The 23271-nt window shown below is 40.0% G+C and overlaps 1 protein-coding gene and 1 long non-coding RNA gene across 7 annotated transcripts in view; one reads left to right on the forward strand and one right to left on the reverse strand.

Moving 5' to 3' along the window:
• Window positions 1–7240: 7240 nt before the first annotated feature.
• On the reverse strand, window positions 7241–14975 carry LOC140003457 (uncharacterized). Its single transcript, XR_011812168.1, has 4 exons — window positions 11036–14975; window positions 8995–9073; window positions 8416–8545; window positions 7241–7990 (listed from the first exon to the last, which is right to left on the reverse strand). It is a non-coding gene; the product is annotated as an uncharacterized lncRNA (long non-coding RNA).
• A 94-nt stretch (window positions 14976–15069) lies between these two features.
• The window catches only part of WARS2 (tryptophanyl tRNA synthetase 2, mitochondrial), a 51421-nt gene continuing 43219 nt past the window's right edge, over window positions 15070–23271 (forward strand). For 3 of the 6 annotated variants that reach the window (XR_011812166.1, XM_072043660.1, XM_027449709.3), the window contains exons 1-2: window positions 15070–15220; window positions 17307–17377. Coding sequence is in view for 4 of the 6 variants with exons in the window: in XM_072043660.1 (XP_071899761.1) it covers window positions 15085–15220; window positions 17307–17377 (207 nt within the window). In the remaining 2 variants the exon portion in view is untranslated. The remainder of the gene's footprint in view (window positions 15221–17306; window positions 17378–23271) is intronic. The other 3 variants (XM_038168526.2, XM_038168553.2, XM_038168533.2) reach the window with 3 other exon arrangements.

A 23271-nucleotide genomic window follows, 5' to 3' on the forward strand; every position in this document is an offset into this window, starting at 1 on the left:
GAGCAGCTCTGCCTTCTTCAGAGCTTCCATTGTATTTGTGTTTGCAGTGCTTCAGCCGGCAACGCTGGGCAACATTCACTCGGTAGTCCCAGGAACTTGGAGGAACTCCCCAGTTATTATGAGATTATCCCTCCATTGCAAAATAAACGGTTCTTCAGCGATTCCATCTCAGGGGTGTTCTCTCACAGATGTCTGGGTGTCAGCAGGGGTCAGGACAGGAGGGACTTGATTTTATGTATAAATCCTCTCAGTGCAAGCTGCAGTTCCCAGAACAATGCCCTTCACTGTCCAAAGCATCCATGGGAACAGGACCTGCCTCTGGAAAATCAAAACTAGGCTCTCTGTCTCAGATCTCAGCCCATGGCAGCACCCTGTATGCCTGGAGGCTGCTCCTGGAGATGCAGAAGGGACCTCCTGGTCACTTGTGTCAGGAACAGAAACATCAGATACCATATCCCAGTGTTCCCAATTCTTCATGAAAAGCATTGTGTTTTGGGATTCCCTGTCTTATTAGATATCTTAATATCTTAAAATCATATCTTGATAGAGCCATTGGTTCTCAGTATCAGTCACTGTTCCCAGTGTAGCTGTCAAACTACTGATTTAATAACAAAAGGCCCAGCATCCTCCATGCTTGCTATTTGCTTGGGGGGAATGCAGGGTGAGAAATGCCTTTGTTACTTAATTTACTAGCAACAGCAGTAGGCTGTCATTTTGTATTTGGTCTGGCCACCAAAAAGGGGGCGAGACATACTTCACTCATGGGCTTCACAGGTACTTGATGACAGTGGAGTGACTCAAACGTTTTCTGGATTATGTTCCACTTTCACCAAACTGGGCTGTGGTGGCAATAGATCCCTCCAGCCTTATTCTCCAGTACCATGGTGCTGCTTGCTACTAGCCTCATTCCCCATTCCCAGTTTCTAATTCCAGATTTTCTGTATTTTGTTCTTCAGGACTGTAAGCACAATAAAACAGAGACTGTTTTACACAATGCCTGGAAAACACCTAATACACTGTGACTCTCCACTGACAACTTATTCAAGCATTTTTTCTCCTTTTTCCCCTCAACCCTTCAAAATACTTACTTATAAGCTAAAAAGAATGAAAAATTGGGTTTGTTCAGCTTGGAGAAGAGAAGGTTTCCAGTACATAAGGGGGGCCTTTACAGGAAAGCTGGAGAGGGACTCTTTATCAGGGAATGTAGTGACAGAACAAGAAGCAATGGCTTTAAACTAAACTAGGGGAGATTTAGATTAGATATAAAGAAGAATTTTTTACTTTGAGGTTCAGTGCCAATGGAACAGGTTGCCCAGAGAAGCTGTGGATGCCCCATCCCTGGAGGTGTTTAAGATCAGGTTGGATGGGGCTTGGAGCAACCTGGTCTAGTGGAAAGTGTCCCTGCCCCTTCAAAGGAACTTCAAAGCTCCTTCCAATGGTCCCAAATCATTCTATGAAAGATACTTTGGTCTTGGGGAAGGTTCTGGATTATTTATTTGCTTCTTAAAATTCTGAAAAAAATCATTACTACTGGCAGTTTCAGACAGCAGAGAACAGAACAGATCTTCTTCAGAAAAGAACAAGTTATGCAAATACTCTAGCAAGTTTCAGGTCACTTGTCTTCAGAGATACATGGGGTCATTCTGAAAGCCAAGCCTGCCTCAGAGTTTTCAGAATTTATTTCCCATGTTTTCATACAGAGCATTATTGTTTAAAAGGCAGTCCTGCAAGCCTGAGAAACCATCATGACGCAATCCTGAGGCTGAATTAGTATGAAGGCAACACACAGCTCACCAAATGCCACACAGAAAGTGTCCAGAAGGTCACAAGGGTAGAGAACTGATCTCACAGGTGATGTGCACAAGACTGTGTGACATACGGTGTTCAACAGAAACTTCTCACAAGAAAAGGCAGGATAGCAATTAGAAGTGGTATGAGCTGGACTTGGGGGGCACACTCTGCTCTGCTGTTTACTCACAGACTCTGATTCCTACAGCTCTGGAGCCTACATAAAAATCAATTATTGTAAGTCGTGCTATAGAAATCACAGCTTATATTTTACAAAGTTTCTGGCTATTTTAGCTATAGAAATAACTGAACCAGGGGTAAACTATTGCAGCATGTAGAGCTGCCTTGGAGCTGGAAACAATAGTTCTCACATCACCTTCTCCAAGTGTTTCAGTCACAGCCTCTTGAACTCATTTATTCTGCAGCATTGGAATTTGGTAGTTTCCCATAACACATAAATTCAGTATTTTACCAGTACCTGTAGTCAGGATCCCAACATCAGTTTCTGACCAGCTTGCAATCCAAACAAGTAAAAGCCAGAGAACAGGCTCTTCGTGTCAGTTGAGGCAGTCCTGGCACATGGCAGCACTGAGGCTGAGAACTGTGATCTGATAAACTGGTAAAGCCATCTACAAGTTATCTCCTTCCCGGGCACATACCAGAAATAAAGTCCTGGATTATGCTTCCTGAAACAATACTTCATTAAACAGGGCCCTGACAACAGAGATAGATTGCCTGGAGACATTGTGGGGCCAAGAAAAGATAAAAGCTTTCTTAAAGAATGGTTGAAAATATTCATTGCCATATTGTGGTGATGACTATTTTCAGCAGCTATGGGCCACAGCTGCACATGTTTGTGTGAAGAAAGGAAGACAAGAATGAAAGGATTTTTTTATATCATTACAGTTTGGTCCCATCTCATTACACAAAACACAGAAGCTGTCTTAGCAAAGGATAAGGATGTGTGAATCCTCTCAGATTGGAACAGAGCTAAGGTAAATACTTGTTAATTAATTTCATTTAAGCCATTAATGAAATTCTTAATCTAACTTAATTCACAGAAGGGTAGGTTATGGCCTATATGTTACACCAGGTCTATGTGCTGTAGAAACAATACTACGTTAAGAAACTATTAATGTTGCAAAGTCAAACATTCCAGTGTTAAGGTTCATCAGCAATAAGCCTGACCTTATTTTAGGCCTATCGATGAGCTCCTTGCAGTCTTTAATCACATATCCAGTGGAACAATTTTCCACTGGATCACTGCTGTGGAACTTGTGTGTTTGAAGTCTTCTTTTATACTCACTGCTCAATGGGTGGTTCATGTCTTACTTACAGCATATCAACCAAACTCTTCTCTGCATCATCGATTTTCTATGACTTTTTTTTTTTTTCCTGTAACATTTAATTTTAAAATTGCCAGCTTGAACTAACTACAGAGTGGTCTATTTTAGGCAATAACCATCTGAGGTCCATGCCTCTCCCCCTTCGTGTTTCCATTCCCAGCTGTTAAGTCCCCCACACTTCTTCTGAATATCAGGATTGTCCCTATGTCCTCATTCCCAGTACTTTGGTTCCTACCTTCTGTAGTCTTGTCAGAAAGGTTCCTTCTTCTCCCATGCTCTGTCAGATGAACACTGAAAACACAACAGAAGTAGCAGTGCTGTTCATCTCCTGTGCCCTGGGACAGCACAACTGGACCATGTACCCTGCTGCTCCAGTGGGAGAGAAGATCCACCACTAGGTTTAAGAATACACAGACATTCTTCAGAGAACGTGCATTTCTAATGTCTTTGTGCAAAGCGGGTCTTTGTGAGGCTCATAACTTGAGTAAATGTGGGAATTTTTTCATGGAAATAGCCAAGTGCACATTCCTGATATCAGGGGGATCTCCTGCCCCAACTTCTGATACAAATTAGGTAAGGACTATGATTTCTTACTAGTATTCCTCCAAGGTTTTTTAATACGTACATGAGAATAAAGTCTTTTCTGTGTGTGTGAAAACTCAATTATTCTTTCCTCCTTTCCAAAGAAGGGAAAAAGGAACGATTCAAGACAGAGAGATTTACTTCCCACATGGGAAATTTCATCCTAGCTACTTCAAATGTAGAAAGTTCATGCATAACTGAAAACAAGGTATTATAATGATTGGCACAAATTGCCAACATACTTAATTATAAACATTTTCTTATCTGTAGCAATTATTTACCTGAAAACACTTTAAGTTATTTCTTTAAATTGAAAACAAAACTCTGTTTTGCTCTCATATTGATTAAAGGGTACAGTAAGGTCTTGCAAGTATTTAGTTAAAAACTTTTGATAATCCTTCCTATGTTGTATTTAAAATGTTTGGCTCAGTCTGAGCAACCTCTTCCATTGGATTCCCACAGACAGCCCATAGTCATCATAACACAGAGTTTTTCCCCAATATACATGACATGGATAAAAACAGTCAAGGGAGGAATTTGATATTGTCAGAAGTTTTTAAAGGCTGTAAGAATGAGCTTGCCTAAGCATTGTTCAGGTTATTTTTTTCTTTTTCAAGGAGCTTTCCTCAGACCTAAACTAAATATCAGAAATGCCTGGGTAACGGTAAGAGGTATTTGCTGGCACTGCTCAGCAGCGAAAGGACACAAACCCCATTACATGGAAACATTAATATTGAACCAGGCAGAGCAGTACAGCAGTGTGCTCAATACAAATTAACAGGGGATCATTAAAGACTCCAAGCTATCTGCATGGGAGCTTGCCTTCCTCTCCTTCTCTTGCCAGCAGCCCATCCACCTTCCCAAGCCCCATAGCTGCTCTCCCTCCAATCCTTGCCCCACTGCCATGGCACACCTTGGTCTCTACTGGGGTGGACAGCTGGCCTTGGGAAGCATGTTGGGGCCTGACTGGGCCCATGCCATGTGGCCTCATGGAAAAAACATTGGAGAACAACAGCAAAACATCATTTATTGTGGTAAAAAAGGAGTGACCAGCAAAACGAGCAAAATTTTAATATATATTCTTGTGGCACTGTGGTCAGGGTGAGCTCCTGCTCATTTTTTTAATCAATCCTGGCATCAGGGTTGAGGCCTGATTAGGAAAATGAATTCTCCCCAGAAAGGGCAGAGCAGAAGGTGATTTTTCTGGCCTCGGTTGAGGTGCTTTAAAAGGGGAGCCCAAGGCTCTTTGATAGGGGAGCCGGCAGTTCTGCTGCTTTGGTGGTACCTGTTTTGTGGACAAACAAATGACCTCAGTTTCCAAGGCTGTCAATCTGGAATCCCTCGTCAGCACCAAATTAATTAAAATGTCTTTAAAAAGTGAATAAAAAACATGTAAAGAGTGCTAAGCAATCCAGAAATCTGAAGCTTGAAGCCCAAGATCGGATGGTGGAGAGGGAGCAGGGGGTCTTTTTCTCACCTAGGTAATGATTATACGAGCCCCATAAGGACATAGTTAAATCAAGTATTAAGAAGACTGCACTTAAGAGGGGGAAAATATGTCAATCACACTTTGCCTTTGACAAAAGGAAATTCCTTGAAACTGAGAATGGGGAGAGAGAGGGAGGGAGAGTGTCTCGTCATGTGGGTGGCCAGGAAACTGGAGGCCAGAAAAGTACGAGAGAGAGAAAGAGTAAGAGACAGGGGGGGAAAAAAAACCACCAGACTGAATTCTAATCCAAATGCTGTGAGGCGTTCACACCAGGCCTTGTGAGAATATTAACAAGGTTACAGGAGAGGGGCCTTTAGCCTCGGGAATTATTAGTGAATATGGAATTATATTTGCGCAAACACAACCAGATGCAAGCGGCTAAATGCTCTGCAGATGTGAGAGGAGACAGAGTGAGTTCCAAATGGGCAGCAGCTTCATGTGTTTTAACCCTCCGTCGTGATGCCTGGGCGCCTGCCTTAGAGGGCTACTTTTTTTGAAATGGCAATGGGACAAGAGGGACACGGTCTTCTTTTTTATCAGAAATTCAAACAAGGTTACACCTTAGGGATTACTCTCTCCCAGAGCCACAAGCATCTCCTAGCTAACTGACTATCATGCTGAAGAATACATCTTCACCACATTCCTTTTCATCTCCCTGTACTTTGTCTGAGATTCACTTCCTCCAAGTTTTCATTTTTCTTCCATTTGACCATGTCTTTTTCCAGAATCTCTCTCTGTCCTCCCTCCCTGCTTTTCATTGTTCTGCTCTCTCTGTTTTCATTGTCTAACTTCATCGTGGCTTGAGCAGTCAGCTAGTACTCACGACATAGCAGGCTGTTTCCATTAGAATGAGAAATTGATTACAAGAGCCAGGTATTTCTTTGAAGTAATCCTGTTTTACTACAAACAAAGTCCCGCTTCTTCAAATACAGTAAGACTGAACAAGAATCCAGTGCTTTGCTCATGATCCAGATCTGCTTGCAGTCAGTACACTGCTCAAAAAGCTCCTTTCCCTGGCTTTCTTACAAGGCCATTGTGTATTCACCTCATTTTGTGTATCATGATTTTTGTTTTGCTCCCTCCCTGTTTCCTCCTGCTTTAGCCACTCTAATTGATCCATTCAATGTTTATTTTGGGCATGGCATCCACAGTTTAAGCTATTGCTGAACAAATGGACATCTGTTTGTTCCCTCATTTAGCTGGTGCGCAAGGCAGCAAGCATGCCCAGCAGCCTCAGTAGGATTGATGGCTGGTTCTAAATCAGAAAGCTGCGTCTCAGCACCCGTCACAATATTAGGTGTATTATACTAGTACCTCAGTTTTAGTTGAGAATGCAGCTTTGTTCTTCTAGATGAATCACTTGTTTTAAATAATTATGGTTCCTACTCTGAGAATGAAAGAATATATACTGAATCTTTAAAGATCAGCTTTATCAGTTTAAATACAAAGACACAGAAATGGCCACAGACATAATTATAAACGTTTTGATAGTCACTCTATGGCAGGGCTGAGACTTCTGCTCAAGAGGAAATTGTTTTTCTATGAGGAATAACAGAAGCAGATGACTATTCATCCTATAAAATTATAAATATGAAAGTATTTTCATATTAATTATAAATATATAATTATAAATATGAAAGTAAAGACTTGGATGCTTGTGTAAGTGGGATTTTAATAGATTATATTTTGACATGGTCAAGTATACTAATTGTGATTTTAATGACCTAAAAAGCTTGAATTTCTATTAAATAGCATCTTGGATATTTCCATGAATCACAATGCTTGTTTTCTAAAATAATCACAACATTCCTACAGTATGGCTTATGTTTAATTATTGATGAAGCATAACCTCAAATTTAATTATCTATAAAAATATTTTCTATCACTGTAATCGTGTTTTCAAGGCAAGTAAAGACTCTAGAGTGAGGGCAAAATTTTCCAACTCAAGTATGTTTCACTGCTCTGGGAAAAACACAGTGTACTCTCTGTAACAGCAAATGTGTATGGGGTGATTAAAAGAAATCTGGCTATTTCAAAGACTTAGTTGAATATATTCATTTGCTTAGAGATGAAAATTAATTAAAAAATCAGGCATTTAAAAAACAGACCACCCATTATTAGACCTTTGCCTCCTATCTTGGTAACAGAATATGCTCTAGCGACCCAGGAGTATACCAGTGAAAAGCGAAGGTGGGGAAATACATCTTCACAGATGAAATGCTTATTACTCTCTGACAAAAATTGCTTACTATTCAAATTGTCAAATAAGAATCTCTTTCTCTCAGTAGTTAAGGGGGAGTCAGATCATCAACAGGAGAGAGCAGTACTCAACCTCCCCTACAAATCAGGCTAAAACCCTTGCTAGCTCCCACATAAGTGGACCTTGTTGAAACCTTGCATGAAGACTTCATTTCACTCAGTTTTGTTATTAAATTGTGGGTTGTTTTTTGCTCATTTGTTTGTTTTTATTGGTTTGTTTGCTTTTTTTTCTCCTGTTGCATGTAATCCATTTCCCCCCCCCCCCAAGCAGGGCCTGGAGGCTGCTTGGTGGCCCATGGCCTCCTTCAACGTGGTTGCCACTCCCCACTGCTGTGGACCAGCAGTGAGCTGTGGCAGGCCTCAGCTGGTAGCCACGCTGAGGAGGCTCTTCTCCATTGTTCCCAACGGGGTCTGTGTTTTATGAAGCCTCACAGTATAGCCAGTCGCCATCTCCCCCAAGGGCAACGGCAGTTTCTGTTTCATGGAGAACAATGGATGATGGTGGCCAGTCTAAAAGGGAACAATCCTGCATGGGGAAAACAACAACAACAACAAGAAAAAGCAACAGTAAGTATGGACATTCATAATAAGCATCAGTGAGGAAAGAACCTATTATGCTAGACCCTCTCTATGGAGAAGCTGAGAGGGAGGTGGGAGACAGCATGCCAGTTTTCTGCACTGAAAAGGGAGGCCAGGCGCACCGTCCTTGGAGGAGCAATGGAGAGGAAAGTGGGCACAGGCTGAGGGATAACTCCAGGTTTGCCAGCAATGTGGGCAAAATCCTATTTTGCTGCTCAGAGTAGAAGGAACAGTGTCACTTTTGCTGTGGGATGCAGAAATGGTGAATAGCTGAGGCAGAGCGCTCAGGGAAAGGCTGTGAGGAGCTGAACAGCCACTGCCACTATCAACAAGAGGCTAGAAGAGCAGAAAGTAAAGGGTGCTAGAGTCTACCTATCTCATCATTTTCTTCATTGCTCTGGTGAAACAAAGCAGCTGCAATTCTGGTGGAAGTATCCCATAAACCATAGGTGTTCTATGTTCACAGATGGGTGCACAATAGTCTAAGCATAGCCATGAATATCTATGTAAACGGTAAAATAAAATAAAACAAAAAATAATGTTGGAAATCTTTATCTGGGGGTGTTAGGTAAATTGCCTTAACACAGTGGTATGATTTTTTTCAAAAGAGTTGTAAAAACTCTGCCTTTTATGTATACTTCAGTCTTTTTGGTGTCTAGAAAAACATTTCACATCACCATATATCTGCATTGTAATGCTGTGTTTCTTTTGGTATTTTATGACAGTCTCATTTTTAAAATAAACATTAAATAATCAGTGAAGTGTATATTTAACTGTACATTGAACAGATATTAAACCACTACTAACTCAACAGGTTTTAAGCCTCTGATCTCAGTTTAGCAATTAATATTTTTATTAGTCCCATAGAAGAAAATATGAAAGCATGGCTAGTAAAGTTTGCAGATGATGCACAGCTTGATGAAAGGATAAACAGTACTGAAAAACAGACACACACAGATGGGTTGTCTGGTAGGAAAGGAAATCCATACAAGCAATGTGTCTGAACAGAAATAATTTGAAGGTCACACACCTGAAAACAAAAAAATTTAAGTCATCTACAAGCTGAGGGACTGTGGAAATCACTGGCACTGAAAATGACAAAAAGAACACGAGCTCTCAGTACAGTAGGCAACAGTAATCTCTGATATATACACGTTATTTATTGTTCTATCAGTCTGTACATCTTCTGCATACTTTCTTAATAACACTTCTATTTTTTTTCCTACTGATCATTGAAAGCAGAAAAATTACACTGAATATTGCAATAGTATGATGGCATATTTTGATGCTTACCATGAAGAGAAGAGATTGAAAAACTCCAAAGATTCAAGAGATGCAACCCTAACTTAAAATATATGAAGCATATCTTATGATGACAGTTCTGAAAATCAGTCTATGCCATTTGCTTAAGAAAAAAAATATTTTTTGATTATGGTAGGAGAGAATTTCTGAAAATAAAAAGTGTTTTAGCTTAAAAGGCAACAATATTCTATAACCTAAAATTGTAAAGTGAAATTATAGCAATTCATATTGGAAATGTCACGTTTTTTAAGAACTGAAACAATTTATAAAAATGTGATAGGTTTCACATTTATTACTTGTCAAAAGTGTCCAGTGACAAATGACCAATGATTTAAATGTGAATTAGGTAATCAGATCTCTTTGAACCCCACATTCACATCTTTATGATTCTTATTACAGAAGCATGTTGAGGGATTAATTTAATTATGTAGTATCTCCTATGAGAATCTTGGACAGACATGTTAAGACCAAAAAGTGTTCACACTGTAATGCATACTCTAGAAAAAGCAAGAGATATGTCATGCTAATTGGTACTGTTCAAATAGCAGCTTGGTGATTTTCTTATTAATCTGAAGAAGCAGTTACAAAGGAGAGGTTCAGACTGTATGAATTCCTACCTATTTCTAAATTTTCCAAAGCTGTTTGGTTATTTGTTATATTTGCCATGTTTGTTTAAAACGTTTGTTTAATTATGCTTCATTTTTTCTATTAATTATAGAAATAACAGTTGTAGTCTTAAGAGTCTTTAAAATGTTCACATGTATGAAAATATCACCATCAGCTGGGTATACCTGGATGACATTTGGCAGCTGGGGAAATGACAAGGAAAGGTAAGACCATCCTTGCCAATAATGTTGCTCAAAGTAAAACTCTAGTCAATAGTCTGGTACTTCAAGAGATGTTATCACTTCAGGAAAGGAGACGTGCTGTTCCTTACAAGCATCCTCAAGGCACAAGAAGATTATGACTGAATAACCAATCCAGAAGATAATTTTATTAAACTATTTCCCAGATTTGTTTCAGTTTTGCATACAACATAACAGACCTTTGTGTACGATTGGGTGAGGGAGTTCATGAATCTAGTAAAATATTGTTTGGGTGGTATCTGCACTGAATGCATATTAATATATAACAGTTTTAATAGGACAGCATTTATGTTTGAGATAGGGAGGCCTTGGAGCACCATCTAAACCAATGAACTGTCTTCTTTCCAGGACTCAGTTCCTGCAGGAATCAGGGGTTCTTGTAACATCTTTTCTGTCCTTTTCCAACTGTGTTCTTTAAAGCAGACAGATATGTGGATGATACCTCAGCACTACTTTTTTTCTTTGTGAATTCCATTGACGCAGCCTTTTTTTTTTTTTTTCTGCCTGTGGATTGCATTTAATTTCTAGAGGATAAATGCATTCATTCTCCATTTCTATTAATAGTCCCTAAGAACACTATCTAGACAGCAACATTTGCATATAAAACTATTTCAGATACAGAACACAAAAGCACTGATACATTGCACCCAGAAATATGCTACACATTTAGATATTCTATCTATAGATATCTATTCTTATCTGATAAAGAATGAGATATATCTGTGCTGGGAATAATGTTTGAAGGTCTCCTCAGACATCCAGGCTGGATTAACCACTGGAAATCACAGCAGATTTGGGTTTTCTATTTACTGTAGTAAACCAACCTTGTCTATAAACTCCTTATTGCTGCAAACTAAAGGTGTGTGTCTGGGGAGGGCAAGCTTTTCCCCTTGATGTTCCAGGACATGGAAATACAATCCTTTTTCAGACACAGATGTTTGCAATAGAAAACTTTCACTCTGCTCTCTTCTGTTTTTAATCTGCTCATGACAGGAAACACAGATTCAAAATGAATGTAAAAAACACAGCCACCATAACTGATGATAATACAAAAGAACATGTAGGAAAGATTTCTTTTTCCCAACATATTATAGGGAGAAAAGGTTTACAGATTTCAGAAGATTCTAGGTGTTTTTATTTCCAAGTGGCTACCAGTACAGTGTATTTCCATGAAATTCACAGAAAATAGTTATCTATGATACTACCAACAGTTTCAGCACACAAAAGATAATACACTTCTTCATTCTCTGCCAGATCTTCAGCACATTCAAATGACTGCCCTGCCAAAGTTTCATTGAACCGGCAAATGTATAAAAATGGTCAAAAATCCTTCCATAGCACGTGTAAAATATAAAATGAAGCTGGTAAGAGTGGGATTTACCCTCTTCAGCCAGTCATGCTGCTAACATTGAGGCTCTCCAAAATGTCAAAGATGTGCTTTTAAACTATGCCAACTTACGTGTCTGAAATGAAGTTTTTTTTTCTGTTCGGAAATGTAAAGGGTTGGACTGGACTCCTTCCTGTGCCTGTTCCAACTTTGTTTCTGACGGTATTCTTCAGATTCCACCCTATCTGGCCTCCTTCCTCTGCGTCATCTAGTTTGCCAAAATGTCCTGTCCTTGCTTTTTTGTTCACACACTATCTTTGTAACGTCATCCTTCATTTAAAAAAGAATGCTAGGCACATGCAACGCACATTATTGCACATGACAATCTCTGCAACCTCATCAAACAGTGTGTCATACACTCTCTAATCTGTGTCCACTTTGCCTGTTTAGCCTATGAACTATCTGGAGCATGGGCTACCTCCTTTTGTATGCTTAAGCAATGAATGGCACAAAGGGGCTACATTTTAGACAGTACCTGAGCAATACTATAGCGAACAATGATTTGCCTAGCATCACACAAGAACTCTAGGACAAGTGGCAAGGAATAAAGCCATGTTTTCAAAATTTATGCATTTTCTTTAACCATTTGTCCTTTTTACAGTCTGTTGCCACAGTCACCAAACAATTTCTAATTTTTACTTTAAATAAGACAAGGAGGCTGTGGACAAAATCCCAAGAGGGACTATTATACTTCCCTAATATTCCCTGGACCCCACTGACATTGTAGAACAACCAAGGCTCGATCCTATGCAAAGCAGTGCCTCTTAAAAGGCTTTATGCAAACGTAAGTTTTGTGGACTATAGCTCAGCTATGGAAGTCCTCCTGCCCCCCCCCAAAAAAAAAGAAAAGAAAAAAAAAACAACAGTTTGTGTTCTGCTTCTAGCACTATCATACATTTTCACTATGCACTTATTTGAGCATATGTCTAAGTCTTCTCCTGAATCATTTTATGTCTACTGTCTGCAGGTTTTTCCTTGATTTTTCAGTATTTTTTTCTAAACGTGGACACACAAAGTGGACTTAGATTTATTGATGGGTACTCCGGTACTAAAAAATCACTTTTCAACATTTCAGCAAGAGGATTGCACTAGAAATAGAGTTGTTTGTCAAACACAAACTCCAGATCTTTCACAAAACTGCTGTGTCCCAGGAGACACTCACTAGCCTGAAATATATGGTCTTAAACTTTTGTTTTTAAGTCAAGTTGGAGATATTAAAAACAGAGAGCAGACATAGTTATATCTTGACTGAGATCTGGTTCATGTGCACCTGCTACTGATATTTTCCTAATCTGGGCTCCGTAACAGATTCTTCACATCTAAACAGCCTTGGGTGGATTCACAATATGTATTGGAGTAATATTAGCAGGGAAAAGTGTCTAGGAATCATCAATGAGAAAGGTTGGAAGAGTTTTGGCTGCAGTGGGAGATTTCAGAGGGCAATAAATATGATCTCCTCTTTCTCCTCCCCTAAGTTGACCTTCTCTCAAGATGCAAGCTGTCTCTCGTCTTTCTCTGGGATTTTTAAGCCAACCTCTTTTTCTTCTCACCCTTCTCATACATTCACATCTCTCTCCCTCTCTATCTGCAGCAAGAATATCCCGTGCTGCTTCTTCTGTGCCTGCTAGATTTCTGCTGTAGTAGTGGTCTCTTCTTTTGTTAAAGTGCTTTTGTAAACAAGTAAGTGGCAATTTTTCATTTTGTTCAGCTTGAGTTAGGGTTCAACAAAGACTTCAAAGTAATAATTCAGACTCTTCTGGTTGAAAGGAAAAAAACAACGTGAATTCAGGCTTTTACTCCAGTTTCATTTTGATTTTAAAACATGTTTTGTTTTAATACACTCTGGTTATCAGAATAAACTAAGTGATAGCTATGTTTTTGGTGCTATTTACAAGTCTGTCAGTATTTTTGTCAAGAGCATATTTCAGGTATCAAGTATTCACCATCTATATTCCAGATCACTGGTAACAGTACTAAGTAGGGCAAATCATGGGTTACTGTAGAAGTCTACTAGAAAGTCTCTAAATTCAAATTTGAAAAGTACTTTTTGAGAGTTGTCCGGTAATCAGCCTTTAGTCCCATTTAATGTGTGTTTCTCTGATAAGTTTAATTAGAATCCTCTGTGGTACTATGTCAAAAATAATTAAAAATTCTAAGAAGTATTGCTTTTGTACTGTTACACTTACTAATTCAAATTCTAATAACATTGAAAATGAACACTAATGCTTTTGACATAACATCAATACCTTCATTCTTAAGTTTGCAATCACTGAAACACACATAGCTTTTTGCTTCATCATTTTGCCTGAAATCAAGGTCTGACGTAATGGTTTATAATAACATCATAATATTCATATTTAGTATTTGCTGCAAAGCTTTCTCCTTGGTAATTCCATACTGGAAAAGGGCTTGTTTTTAAACTCTTCACAAGTGAGGAATGGCCTACATTTCCTTGTCATGTCATCTCAACCTTCTTTATATCTTTTAAAGCTAGGTTTATATTCCGCTTCTCTCTTTAGCACCCCTCTCTTCACCTTGTTATTTTGAGACAGCCCTACTTGTTTAATTTCTCTCCAATGGAAAGAAGTTCTGGTCAGGAGACAGAGGCTAAGGCATCCATACATCCCTCCCACTGCCTGGATTGTTCCCCAACGCTTCACTCAAAGCATGTCTTCAGTCTCACTTCAGTGGTGCAGCCACAAGCTTGTCTAATATTTTTTTTGCTTGTTTTGGCCTTAGGACAGGAAAATCTCAAAAAAGTATCATCTGGTCTTTTCTATTTTTCAGCTTCTTCTCTGATGTCTCCTACAATTCAAGCAGTTTCATGTGATTTTCTCAAAATCAGGCTGACATTTTTGCTGAAACCAAAAGCTAAACAAAATGTCTGAGGAAGACAGACATTGTACAGGGGAAGTTTTCAGCTTGAATTATGACCAACATTCATAGCGATGATACAAACGATGAAAAGAAAATTACATGTATGGTTTTGGGGCTCAGATTTCTCACTAACCTTGCAATTTTTTACGGTTTTAGAGTCTGGGGAGCTAAATAGAGGCTAGGGTCCAATGTTGTGAGTACTGTAAACTGTAAAAAATTGTCATTTGTTGTTATTATTAACCAGTGCATCCAAGTGGAAACGGTTATATAAACATATGGTGCTTTTAACTATTGAGAATACTTCAGGATTTTGGAGTTAGGGACTGTAAAACAGTGGGAAACGTTGTCTGTGGTAGGGTTTGGGCTCATCTTGCCCAGCACCGAGCTGGCTGCTGGGAATAACCACCTGTGTGCTCAGTGGTGTCACTGCATTTGCACACAGGTTCCCGGGCCGGCCATAACCCCACCTCAGCGGCCCGTTAACCGCCCCTAGCCCAGCCGTTGCCATGGCTACTGCCTCCCCCCACCCCCGGTGGGCGGTGCCCGGCCACCACGTGACCGCCCGAGCACTGCCCACACCCCGAAGCGCCTCTGTGGGGCGCTGTGCGCATGCGCCGGCACTTCCGGGCTTGTGCCCTTGTTCCCTCCTCCCCCTCCCCGTTCCCCCCCCACCCCCACCCCCGCCTCAGCCATGGCGACACCGGGGGGGCTGATCCGGGCCGCGCGCCGCGGGACCCTCGCCCAGGTAACGGCACCGGGACGGGCGCGGGGCCCTGCGCGGCCTCTCGGGCTCGGGCCTGCCCAATTGCCAGGCTGCCCGTACCCACCCGCAGCGGCCGCGGCCGGCTTTGCGCATGCGCAGGGGCGGGGCGAGACGGTGGGTGCTCCCCCGGGCAGCTCCGGCCGGCACTGCTCGCCCCGAGCACTGGGTTCCGGGGGGGGGCTTTGAGTTCCCCCTGCAGAAGGCAAATAATCGTGTGTGAGCGTGGGGCTGCCCACAGGCTGCACGGAGCTGGGGGTGCCCCAGCCCTGGAGGTGCCCAAGGCCAGGCTGGATGGGGCTTTGGGCAGCCTGGGCTGGTGGGAGGTGTCCCTGCACATGGCAGAGGGGTTGGAACTGGATGGGCTTTAAGGTCCCTTCCCACCCAACCCGTTCTGTAATGCCATGAATCTATCATAATAAATCATAATAAATCATTGTTTTCATAGCGAGGCAGTTGGCTTTTTCATGAAAATCATAGTCACGTTTATATATCATCTAAATCTGGGTTGATATTCTATGTTTCTATAGTGGAGCAGTTCATCAGTTAGCAGTTCATGGCTGCCAGCGCAGACAACCTGCATCTCAGGGAGCCCAGGGGGAGAAGTGAAAGGTCAAATACCACTTCCAATTTCTCACTGATCCTGCTGGCTGTGACCTTGCAGCAACTGTATTCCCCTCAATCACAAAGTTGTTGTGAAAATTTCAGGCCAAAAAAATACACTAATATACAAAACAAACAAACAAACAAAAAATTTTACCTTTTGTTTTGGTAAGTTTCAAGTTGCAGGGATGTTTGGATTATTTCAGAACTAGGATTTTTAAGGTTCAATTTAAGAAATGAGGGCACATCTCAGTTTCTTGTCAACACAGTTCATAGCATGCAAATGACCCTGATTCTGCCAAGTTTTGAAAGGAGCACTCTGTTGAGGAGGGGGAGTGGGAGGGAAAGAGGAAGAATCTGTTATCCCATAGAAAACTTTCATAAGTGATACTTCACTTAGTAATTCTGTACACTTCCTACTATGGGGCAGAGGTAAGGTGTCCACTTATATTTTAGTTTTCTTTGTTTGTTTTGGAATTAATTTTGTGTATAAGGCTACTCTGAATTTTAACCATATGGAAGACCTGAAGAGTCTTGACACGTCATACTCAATAAGCTTGTTAGGTATTTCCATTCCTTTAGGAATGGAAACATGCAGATCTCACAAAGATGTGACAAACAGCTTTACATTTTTAGAACAAGAACTGCAAAATTTATCAAAAGTAGTAAAAAGGTTTGTACGTGCCTGTCTTTTCAGCTACGCACTGTAGCTCTTTGGGTTCCAATCAGTATCCTAACAGGTAATTTCCCCTGCCTTCATGCCTCTTCAAAAGGTTGTTGTTCTATTCTGCATAGCAGACAAATCTACTCTGAGTAGACTTGTCTTTGTTACATCTTAATATTCTCTCTGACTTGAACTTATTTGCCAGGTTAAAGTTGCCCATTAGGTCAAGATTACTCATCAGGTGCTTTGTCACGTCTTTACTCTTACCCGTTGTCCTTTAGATGTGCTAAGTATGTGAGAATGTAATTCCTTCCTATTATTCTATACATGTTTTTAATTTAAAAACCAAGAAGCTCAAAGTTAGTATTATGTAACTTCTTACTACTTCTTACTGTACTCCCACAGACAATAGTGGTAATTTGAATTGTTTTTTTTTGTTTTGTTTTCAAATTTGCAAGTCCAATATGTTGTGGGCTTTTGTCACTTTCACTTTAAGTGCCCTCTTATGGCTATCTACAAAGAATTGCACTCTAATCTGAAGAAAAAAAAACCAGCTTCCTAATTTATGCTGTTCCTATTGCCAGACTGCACTTTGGTGTAGTTCAGTTATTACGGCAGACAGCTTGGAATGGGTCGATCATTTATTTGCTGTGTGCTAATGCAGAAGATTCAAATTTCAAGCTGGAAATGTGTTTGTCTTCAAGCTTCAGTCATATGTACTTTTTGGACCCTAAAAGACTTGATATTTTAAGCATTTGATAATGTAGTCATAGTTATTAAAAGATGCAATTTCTGTGATTTCAGCTGTGTTTCACTGGAGTAAACGGTTCATCATTAGGCTGGATTTATCCTGCTGTGTAAAAGTTCCTGGTGTTGTAAGTAGTTTTACTACACAACTGGAATATGTAAACACAATATACATGGTTAAGAAGAAAGTAACATTTTGTTGGAGAGTTTAATTATATTCTGTGGATCTTGACTTTTAAGACCTTATTTTCATCCTTGACTTGCTGTTCATCAGTGGTCTGTAAGCCAGGGTTATGGGAAATCATTTCATCAAGTTTTTTTCTTTGATCAGAGAGTCTTAAAGACGGCAACTTGCAGGTACAACAGGGAATTACTCATAATATTATGAGAAATCCAACTATAGCCTAAAGTATCAGTAGGAAAATACAATGTAAGGTAAGTCATTTGGTGTTGGTGTCTGACTTGATAAAATATGAATTAGCGGAGTTTTAGTCCTGTCAGCAAAGGGCATTCTTAACCACAACAGGACATTCTTAACCACAGCAGCTACTGATGAAAAAATCTGAGTATGTGAATGAGGTGAACTTACGAACTGTATGTAGTTAGGTGACTGGGGAAGAAAATCTTACCTGTCAGCAGTACTACCAATGTCTGTGACTAACTGCCAAGCATTTTTGTACCTGTGTGAACTTAAGCTCTAGGACAGGATATTTCTTTTCTCCTTTACACCTCAAAATGGACTTATGATTTGGTCAAAAGAGAAGTCTAGACAGCATTGTATGTGGCCCCTTCAGACTCTGCTTTGTTCAGATCTACATCACTGTTGCTATATAGCATGTTTATAGCATATATAGCATGTATATAGCATATAGAATCCATACAATCATAGAATTGTTTGGGTTGGAAGAGACCTTAAAGATTGCCTAATTACAACTCCCCTGCCATAGGCAGGGACACTTCCCACTAGACCAGGTTGCTCAAAGTCCCATCCAGCCTGGCCTTGAATACTTTCAGGGAGGGGGTATCCACAGCTTCTCTGGGCAACCTGTTCCAGTGCCTTGCCACCCTCACATTGAAGAATTTCATCCTTTAGCCTAAAAGCCTACTTTTACGTGTTATTGGCCTTCTGGAAGATATCAGGAGCCTTTAGCACCATTTTTTCTGTTCTAATAGCCAGGCAGTTATCACTTATTATAAGAATACTGTAATACCTCTGTGGTTTTTCTTTCTGAGAGCATCTTTTAAAGAAAATATGAACTTTTCATTTTGCTTCTTTTTCTCCTACCCTGACATTCCTTCTTCTATGCGTAAACCTTCCCTGGCCTTCACATATGATCTATTGCAGAGGTGGTATTGTCTCTGGTAATCTGTGTGCTTTGATATCCTACAACCTCCATCTCTTACCAACTTTAGCAGCATTCTGCTTGGCTGGAAAGTGGATTTTCTTTTAGCTCTCAGTGATACAGAACTACATCTTATAGCCACAAGGGATGTCTTATTTTAATACAAAACACTTTCATCTTTGGTATTAGAATTCAGCTCTTTTTATTTTTTCCTTGCACTCAAATTTGGATTAGCTATAATGAAACTCAGGACAGTGAGTCTGTCAGGCACTGTTCAGGTCATACAGAGAAAAGATTGATTTGAGTCCAGCAGTCCCAAGGGTGCTGCTCCTGCCTCTTTTAGAGTGCTGCACAGAAAACATCCCTGGTGAATGTTTAGTCAGGACCATCGCAAAAACAAGACCTTCAAATCCAAGGAATCTTAGCCAATGTGTTGGTAAACTCAGCAGTTCAGTTAGGAGTGTACCTGTACCTTTACATGAGTTAATAGCCAAAAAAATGCCACAGGATAAATCCATTTCCCTGGCTTGCTTTTTGGTCACAGTTTGTGACCAAAGATGGTGCTAAAATCAAGGTGCATTTGCTGTTTCTTCCTCTGCTGTGGCAGCTTCCAGAGGCCAAGGTTAGACTTTTTAGTCGGGCATGCTTTGCTCTTAAGAAGTCTGCGTTTGCTATTGTTTTTTTCCCTCTAGTTATGTTCCAGGGAATTACAAAAAATGGGTTTTGTTCACTGAGAATTTATGCTAAGCAGACTACCTTCCAGGCTGCCTCTTTTATCATTGCTTGTATTTTTGGAGACAGGAATGACATTTGTCCTTCTTTGGTCTCCTGATACTTTGTTAGGCCTCTGTGAACGCCAGCATTCTTAGTACTTTAAAAGATCTTCAAACTGGTTGGCATTGATGAAATATGATTCATTTTTTGATGAACTATTGTTCTTTCTGTATTCAGGCCACCTGATCGCTCCATTGTTACTGTGCTGGTTATGTTAACGATTGGTCATGTTTCATATTTTTTTTAATGAAGATTGCTGTGAAAAAGGCATCAAAGATAAAAACTGAAGGGGTGTTTTAGAGAGAACCGCTAAAATGCATTTTCCCAAATTGCAAATTTAATCTTGAATATTTTTAGCTATAGTTACTGTATGAGTTAGGGAGAAAGGTGGTAACTGAAAGCACCAGGTCCTAATCCTTACAAATATCAAAGACTGGAGTTAAAACTATAGTGGAAGCTAGAGCTTGATGCTTAATATCATTCAGCTTTGTTATAAATGAAATGCAAACTCTTTAAAGGAGACCATGTTCCCATCTTGAATTTGTTGCTGTTACATAGGGATCACTTTGTTAATCATTAATGAAATTAGTCCCCAGATGCATGTAACAAGCTGTGGTTGTACACAGGTTACTGCAGCAGGTCAACTTCAGAACGACCATCCAGGCACTCGTGTACTGAGATTGATGGATGAGCAAAGAGTTTAAGTGCCTGCCTTGGATTTATGATTGTGGTAGTCCCTCGTGTAGCATCTCTTTCTTCTAAGGAGAATGAAGGTTGGAGGCAGCAAAGTGCTCTTGACTGAGAAAAAAGGTGGAAATACAAATGCCTATTTGATAGCAAAAACCCGTGCCATGTCCTGGTGCCCAGTATGTTCAGTATGTTGTAATCTACAGGACCTTTAGGAAAGATCTAAGAGACATGAGAAGTACCTTCCAAATTTGAGTGGCTTCTACGTGGATTCATGCACAGAAATTGATACTGAATTTATTTATTTATTTTGATTTCTCATTTTCTTAAATGTTAGCTTTTTGGCTATTGCTGATGGGCATAGGTGCTCATGGTTCAGTAACCAACTGCCCCAGAAATCAATTGGATTTAGCAACATGTTCCAGCTTCTGGATTAAAACTTTAGCATATTTTATCCAGTTTGGAAATTAATGAATTCTTTCCTAATCAGTCCTTTTTTTTATTTTTAATCACTAAATAATTTGCATTTAGGAAAACTGCCATATCTTTTAGATAGTAATGAAGGTACTCTCCATGCCAGAATGAAACCATTATCTTGTGTGCCATTTTCAAAGGTGAAAGGAAGTTAGTATGCAGTGAGAATATATATTTCTCGAGTCTTCACTGGGTTTGGGAGCACTCAAATTTCCACACAGATTTATTAGAATTTCCACTTGGAGAGAGACTTCCCCTAATCTGCATTACTTAGGGCTTCGTCTGTAGCAAATTTTGGCCACTGTTGTAGCTACACAAGAGAGAGCCCCCCATTGTAGACAGAAATGAAGCATCTTTGAGGCGTGAACTGGCCCTATTCATTTTCATAATGGAGTTCTAACAATAAAGTCTGGCAAATGTAGACTGTTTTAGCAGGAAACAGCCCTTTATTCTGGCATCTTGGCAGGGCTTGGGTAGAGTCCCACCATTCTTTCCCCCTCTGGCCCTTGCTTTGAGTCGCTTGGCTGAGCCTGTTTTTTCTCTTGAGAGACTTCTGTTTTTATTAACTTGTTTTTGTAGAGTGAGTTTAATGAAAGATGCTACACTGGCAGTCCTGGATGTTGAATTTCTGTGTACATTTCTTTGGTGCATATATTGGACAAACTTATCATGAATTGTGCGGTCTGTAGTGGATCACCTCTGTCTCTAGACTGCAGACCGGGGGTCTTGTTTTAATGCCATTTCTTTGGCAGATAGAATTTCCATTTACTAATACGGCAAGTGCTATTCTAGACCTTCAACAATTACTTTTTCCATGACACAAGTTGTGGTTTATCCTGGGACTCCAGGGTTAGATGAACAAGCATTTTATGGAGTTGACTCAAATTACAGTAGAATCAGAAGCTGAAGTGAAGAAAACCCCTAAACTTTAAGTCAGTTATGTCACCTTGGATCATTTATTTTTTGAGCTCTGCTGAGTTTGTAAGTAGTGAATTGAAATTGTTTTCCTTCTGGTTATTTGAGCCGTTAACTGTTAGTAACTGCAGCAATACCATTCTTAGAGTCCCCTGCTCGGACGACTCTTGTAAGAAATCTTATCACTTTGTGTTGTATCAAGCAAATCCATTTCATCTACTGGACTCAATCCAATGCATTTTTGTCCCCAGTGTTATCTACCTTGAGAGTATATTGAACTTCTTACTACAAGGGGAAGAAAGAAGGGAAACCATATATATGGTTGCTACCAGAAATCAAATGTCTGTTTTTAACTTTTAACCTCAAGGTTTTTTTGGATTATGCTAGGGCTTGCTTCCACTGCCTGGAGCTGTCACAAGCATTGCAAAGGTGAAGTTGATGCAATTGTTTCAGTGATATCTGCACGATGTCTGAATAAAGAATTTGTGTTGTGTGCAGGGACCACTAATATGGGGTTCCTCAGTTTTTGTGGTGTTGCACGTAGGTCATGTTACAAACCACTACCCAGGATATTGATGTTTTTTTTTTATTTCATAACCAGGCAGATAAAACCCTGTAATGCTCCATTTGTATTTATATAGCACTTTCATTACTGTACAGAATAGAATTGTTTTGTTTACATTAACTAGTTTATAGATGAGGGGTTTGGAGCCTTACAGTACACATTAGAAGGTAACGTAAGTGCTTCTTATTGAGCTTTCAAAGGGGGGTAATCCCACCTAGGTGTGTGTCAATGTTTCAGTTCCTGTGCAGAAAGATCCCAAGGGTAAGTAGTGATAAGCTTCCATTTCTGAGGCTCAAAGCTCCTGTATAACCCTTCTAATTCCCAGAAGTATGCAGAAGTTAAAGTGAGATGAGATTGTATATGTACTGCCACTCTGACAGATGGAGTATTAATATGTGGTTCTGAATCCAATCAGTACAATCTTCTTACTGTTCTTTCTGGTCACATGCTTTCAGTGACAATCAAATATCATTATACCTTGGTCTTCATAGCATTCTCCCAACAATCTGGATGTTGAGCTGTTGATCTCATTTGGAAAGTTACTGGCCAGCTTTCAGAAAACTTGAGTTGCCAGCATCTTCACAGCTTCTAAGCTCACCATCATCTTCTTCCTTTTGCCAGGTGTGTAGTTCTGACTTTGACATCTGCCGTGTAGCTCTGCCTTGAAAAAGATATTTCAACATTTCTGTGTTAATAAGATTTCAGGCTTCCAAATGATCTCAGAAGTGATGATTTGGTCCAAATGACCAAAGGTTCACATAGCGACTATTTCTGTCACTTGCTTTCATGCTCACAGATACTCTAATATCACTGTCCTTTGGCAGTGAGATTGCTAAATAGCCTGTTTTGAGCTTATCCAACAACAGAAACAGTTCTTTTGAGGGATTCTTCCTTAATCCTAGAAGGTCTCGTGGGCATTCCCTTTTCTGCTTACCAGCGTTGCTTTTTACATTAACATCAGCAAAGAATTATGGGCAGCTACAAACTTTTGATGACAGAAACACATTATTCTATCCTTCCTAAATATAATCTTTTTATAGCCACATCAAAGTTTCTTTCAAAGGTGGTCTTTTGACTTCTACTTGAATTGGGTTATCCATTTGCAAATATTTTTCTTGAAATCACATACTTGCCAAGATGTGGAAAGACTTTACTTAATAGGCATCCATAGGGTGCTTTCCTTTTGCACAGAAGAACAAAACGGTTTCAAACATTTCAAAGCCTCTTTGTTGCTTATGTAAAGGGAATGAAGGGTCCAGCCCTC

The sequence above is a fragment of the Anas platyrhynchos genome, chromosome 1 (assembly GCF_047663525.1).
Source record: "Anas platyrhynchos isolate ZD024472 breed Pekin duck chromosome 1, IASCAAS_PekinDuck_T2T, whole genome shotgun sequence".
Lineage (NCBI taxonomy): Eukaryota > Metazoa > Chordata > Aves > Anseriformes > Anatidae > Anas > Anas platyrhynchos.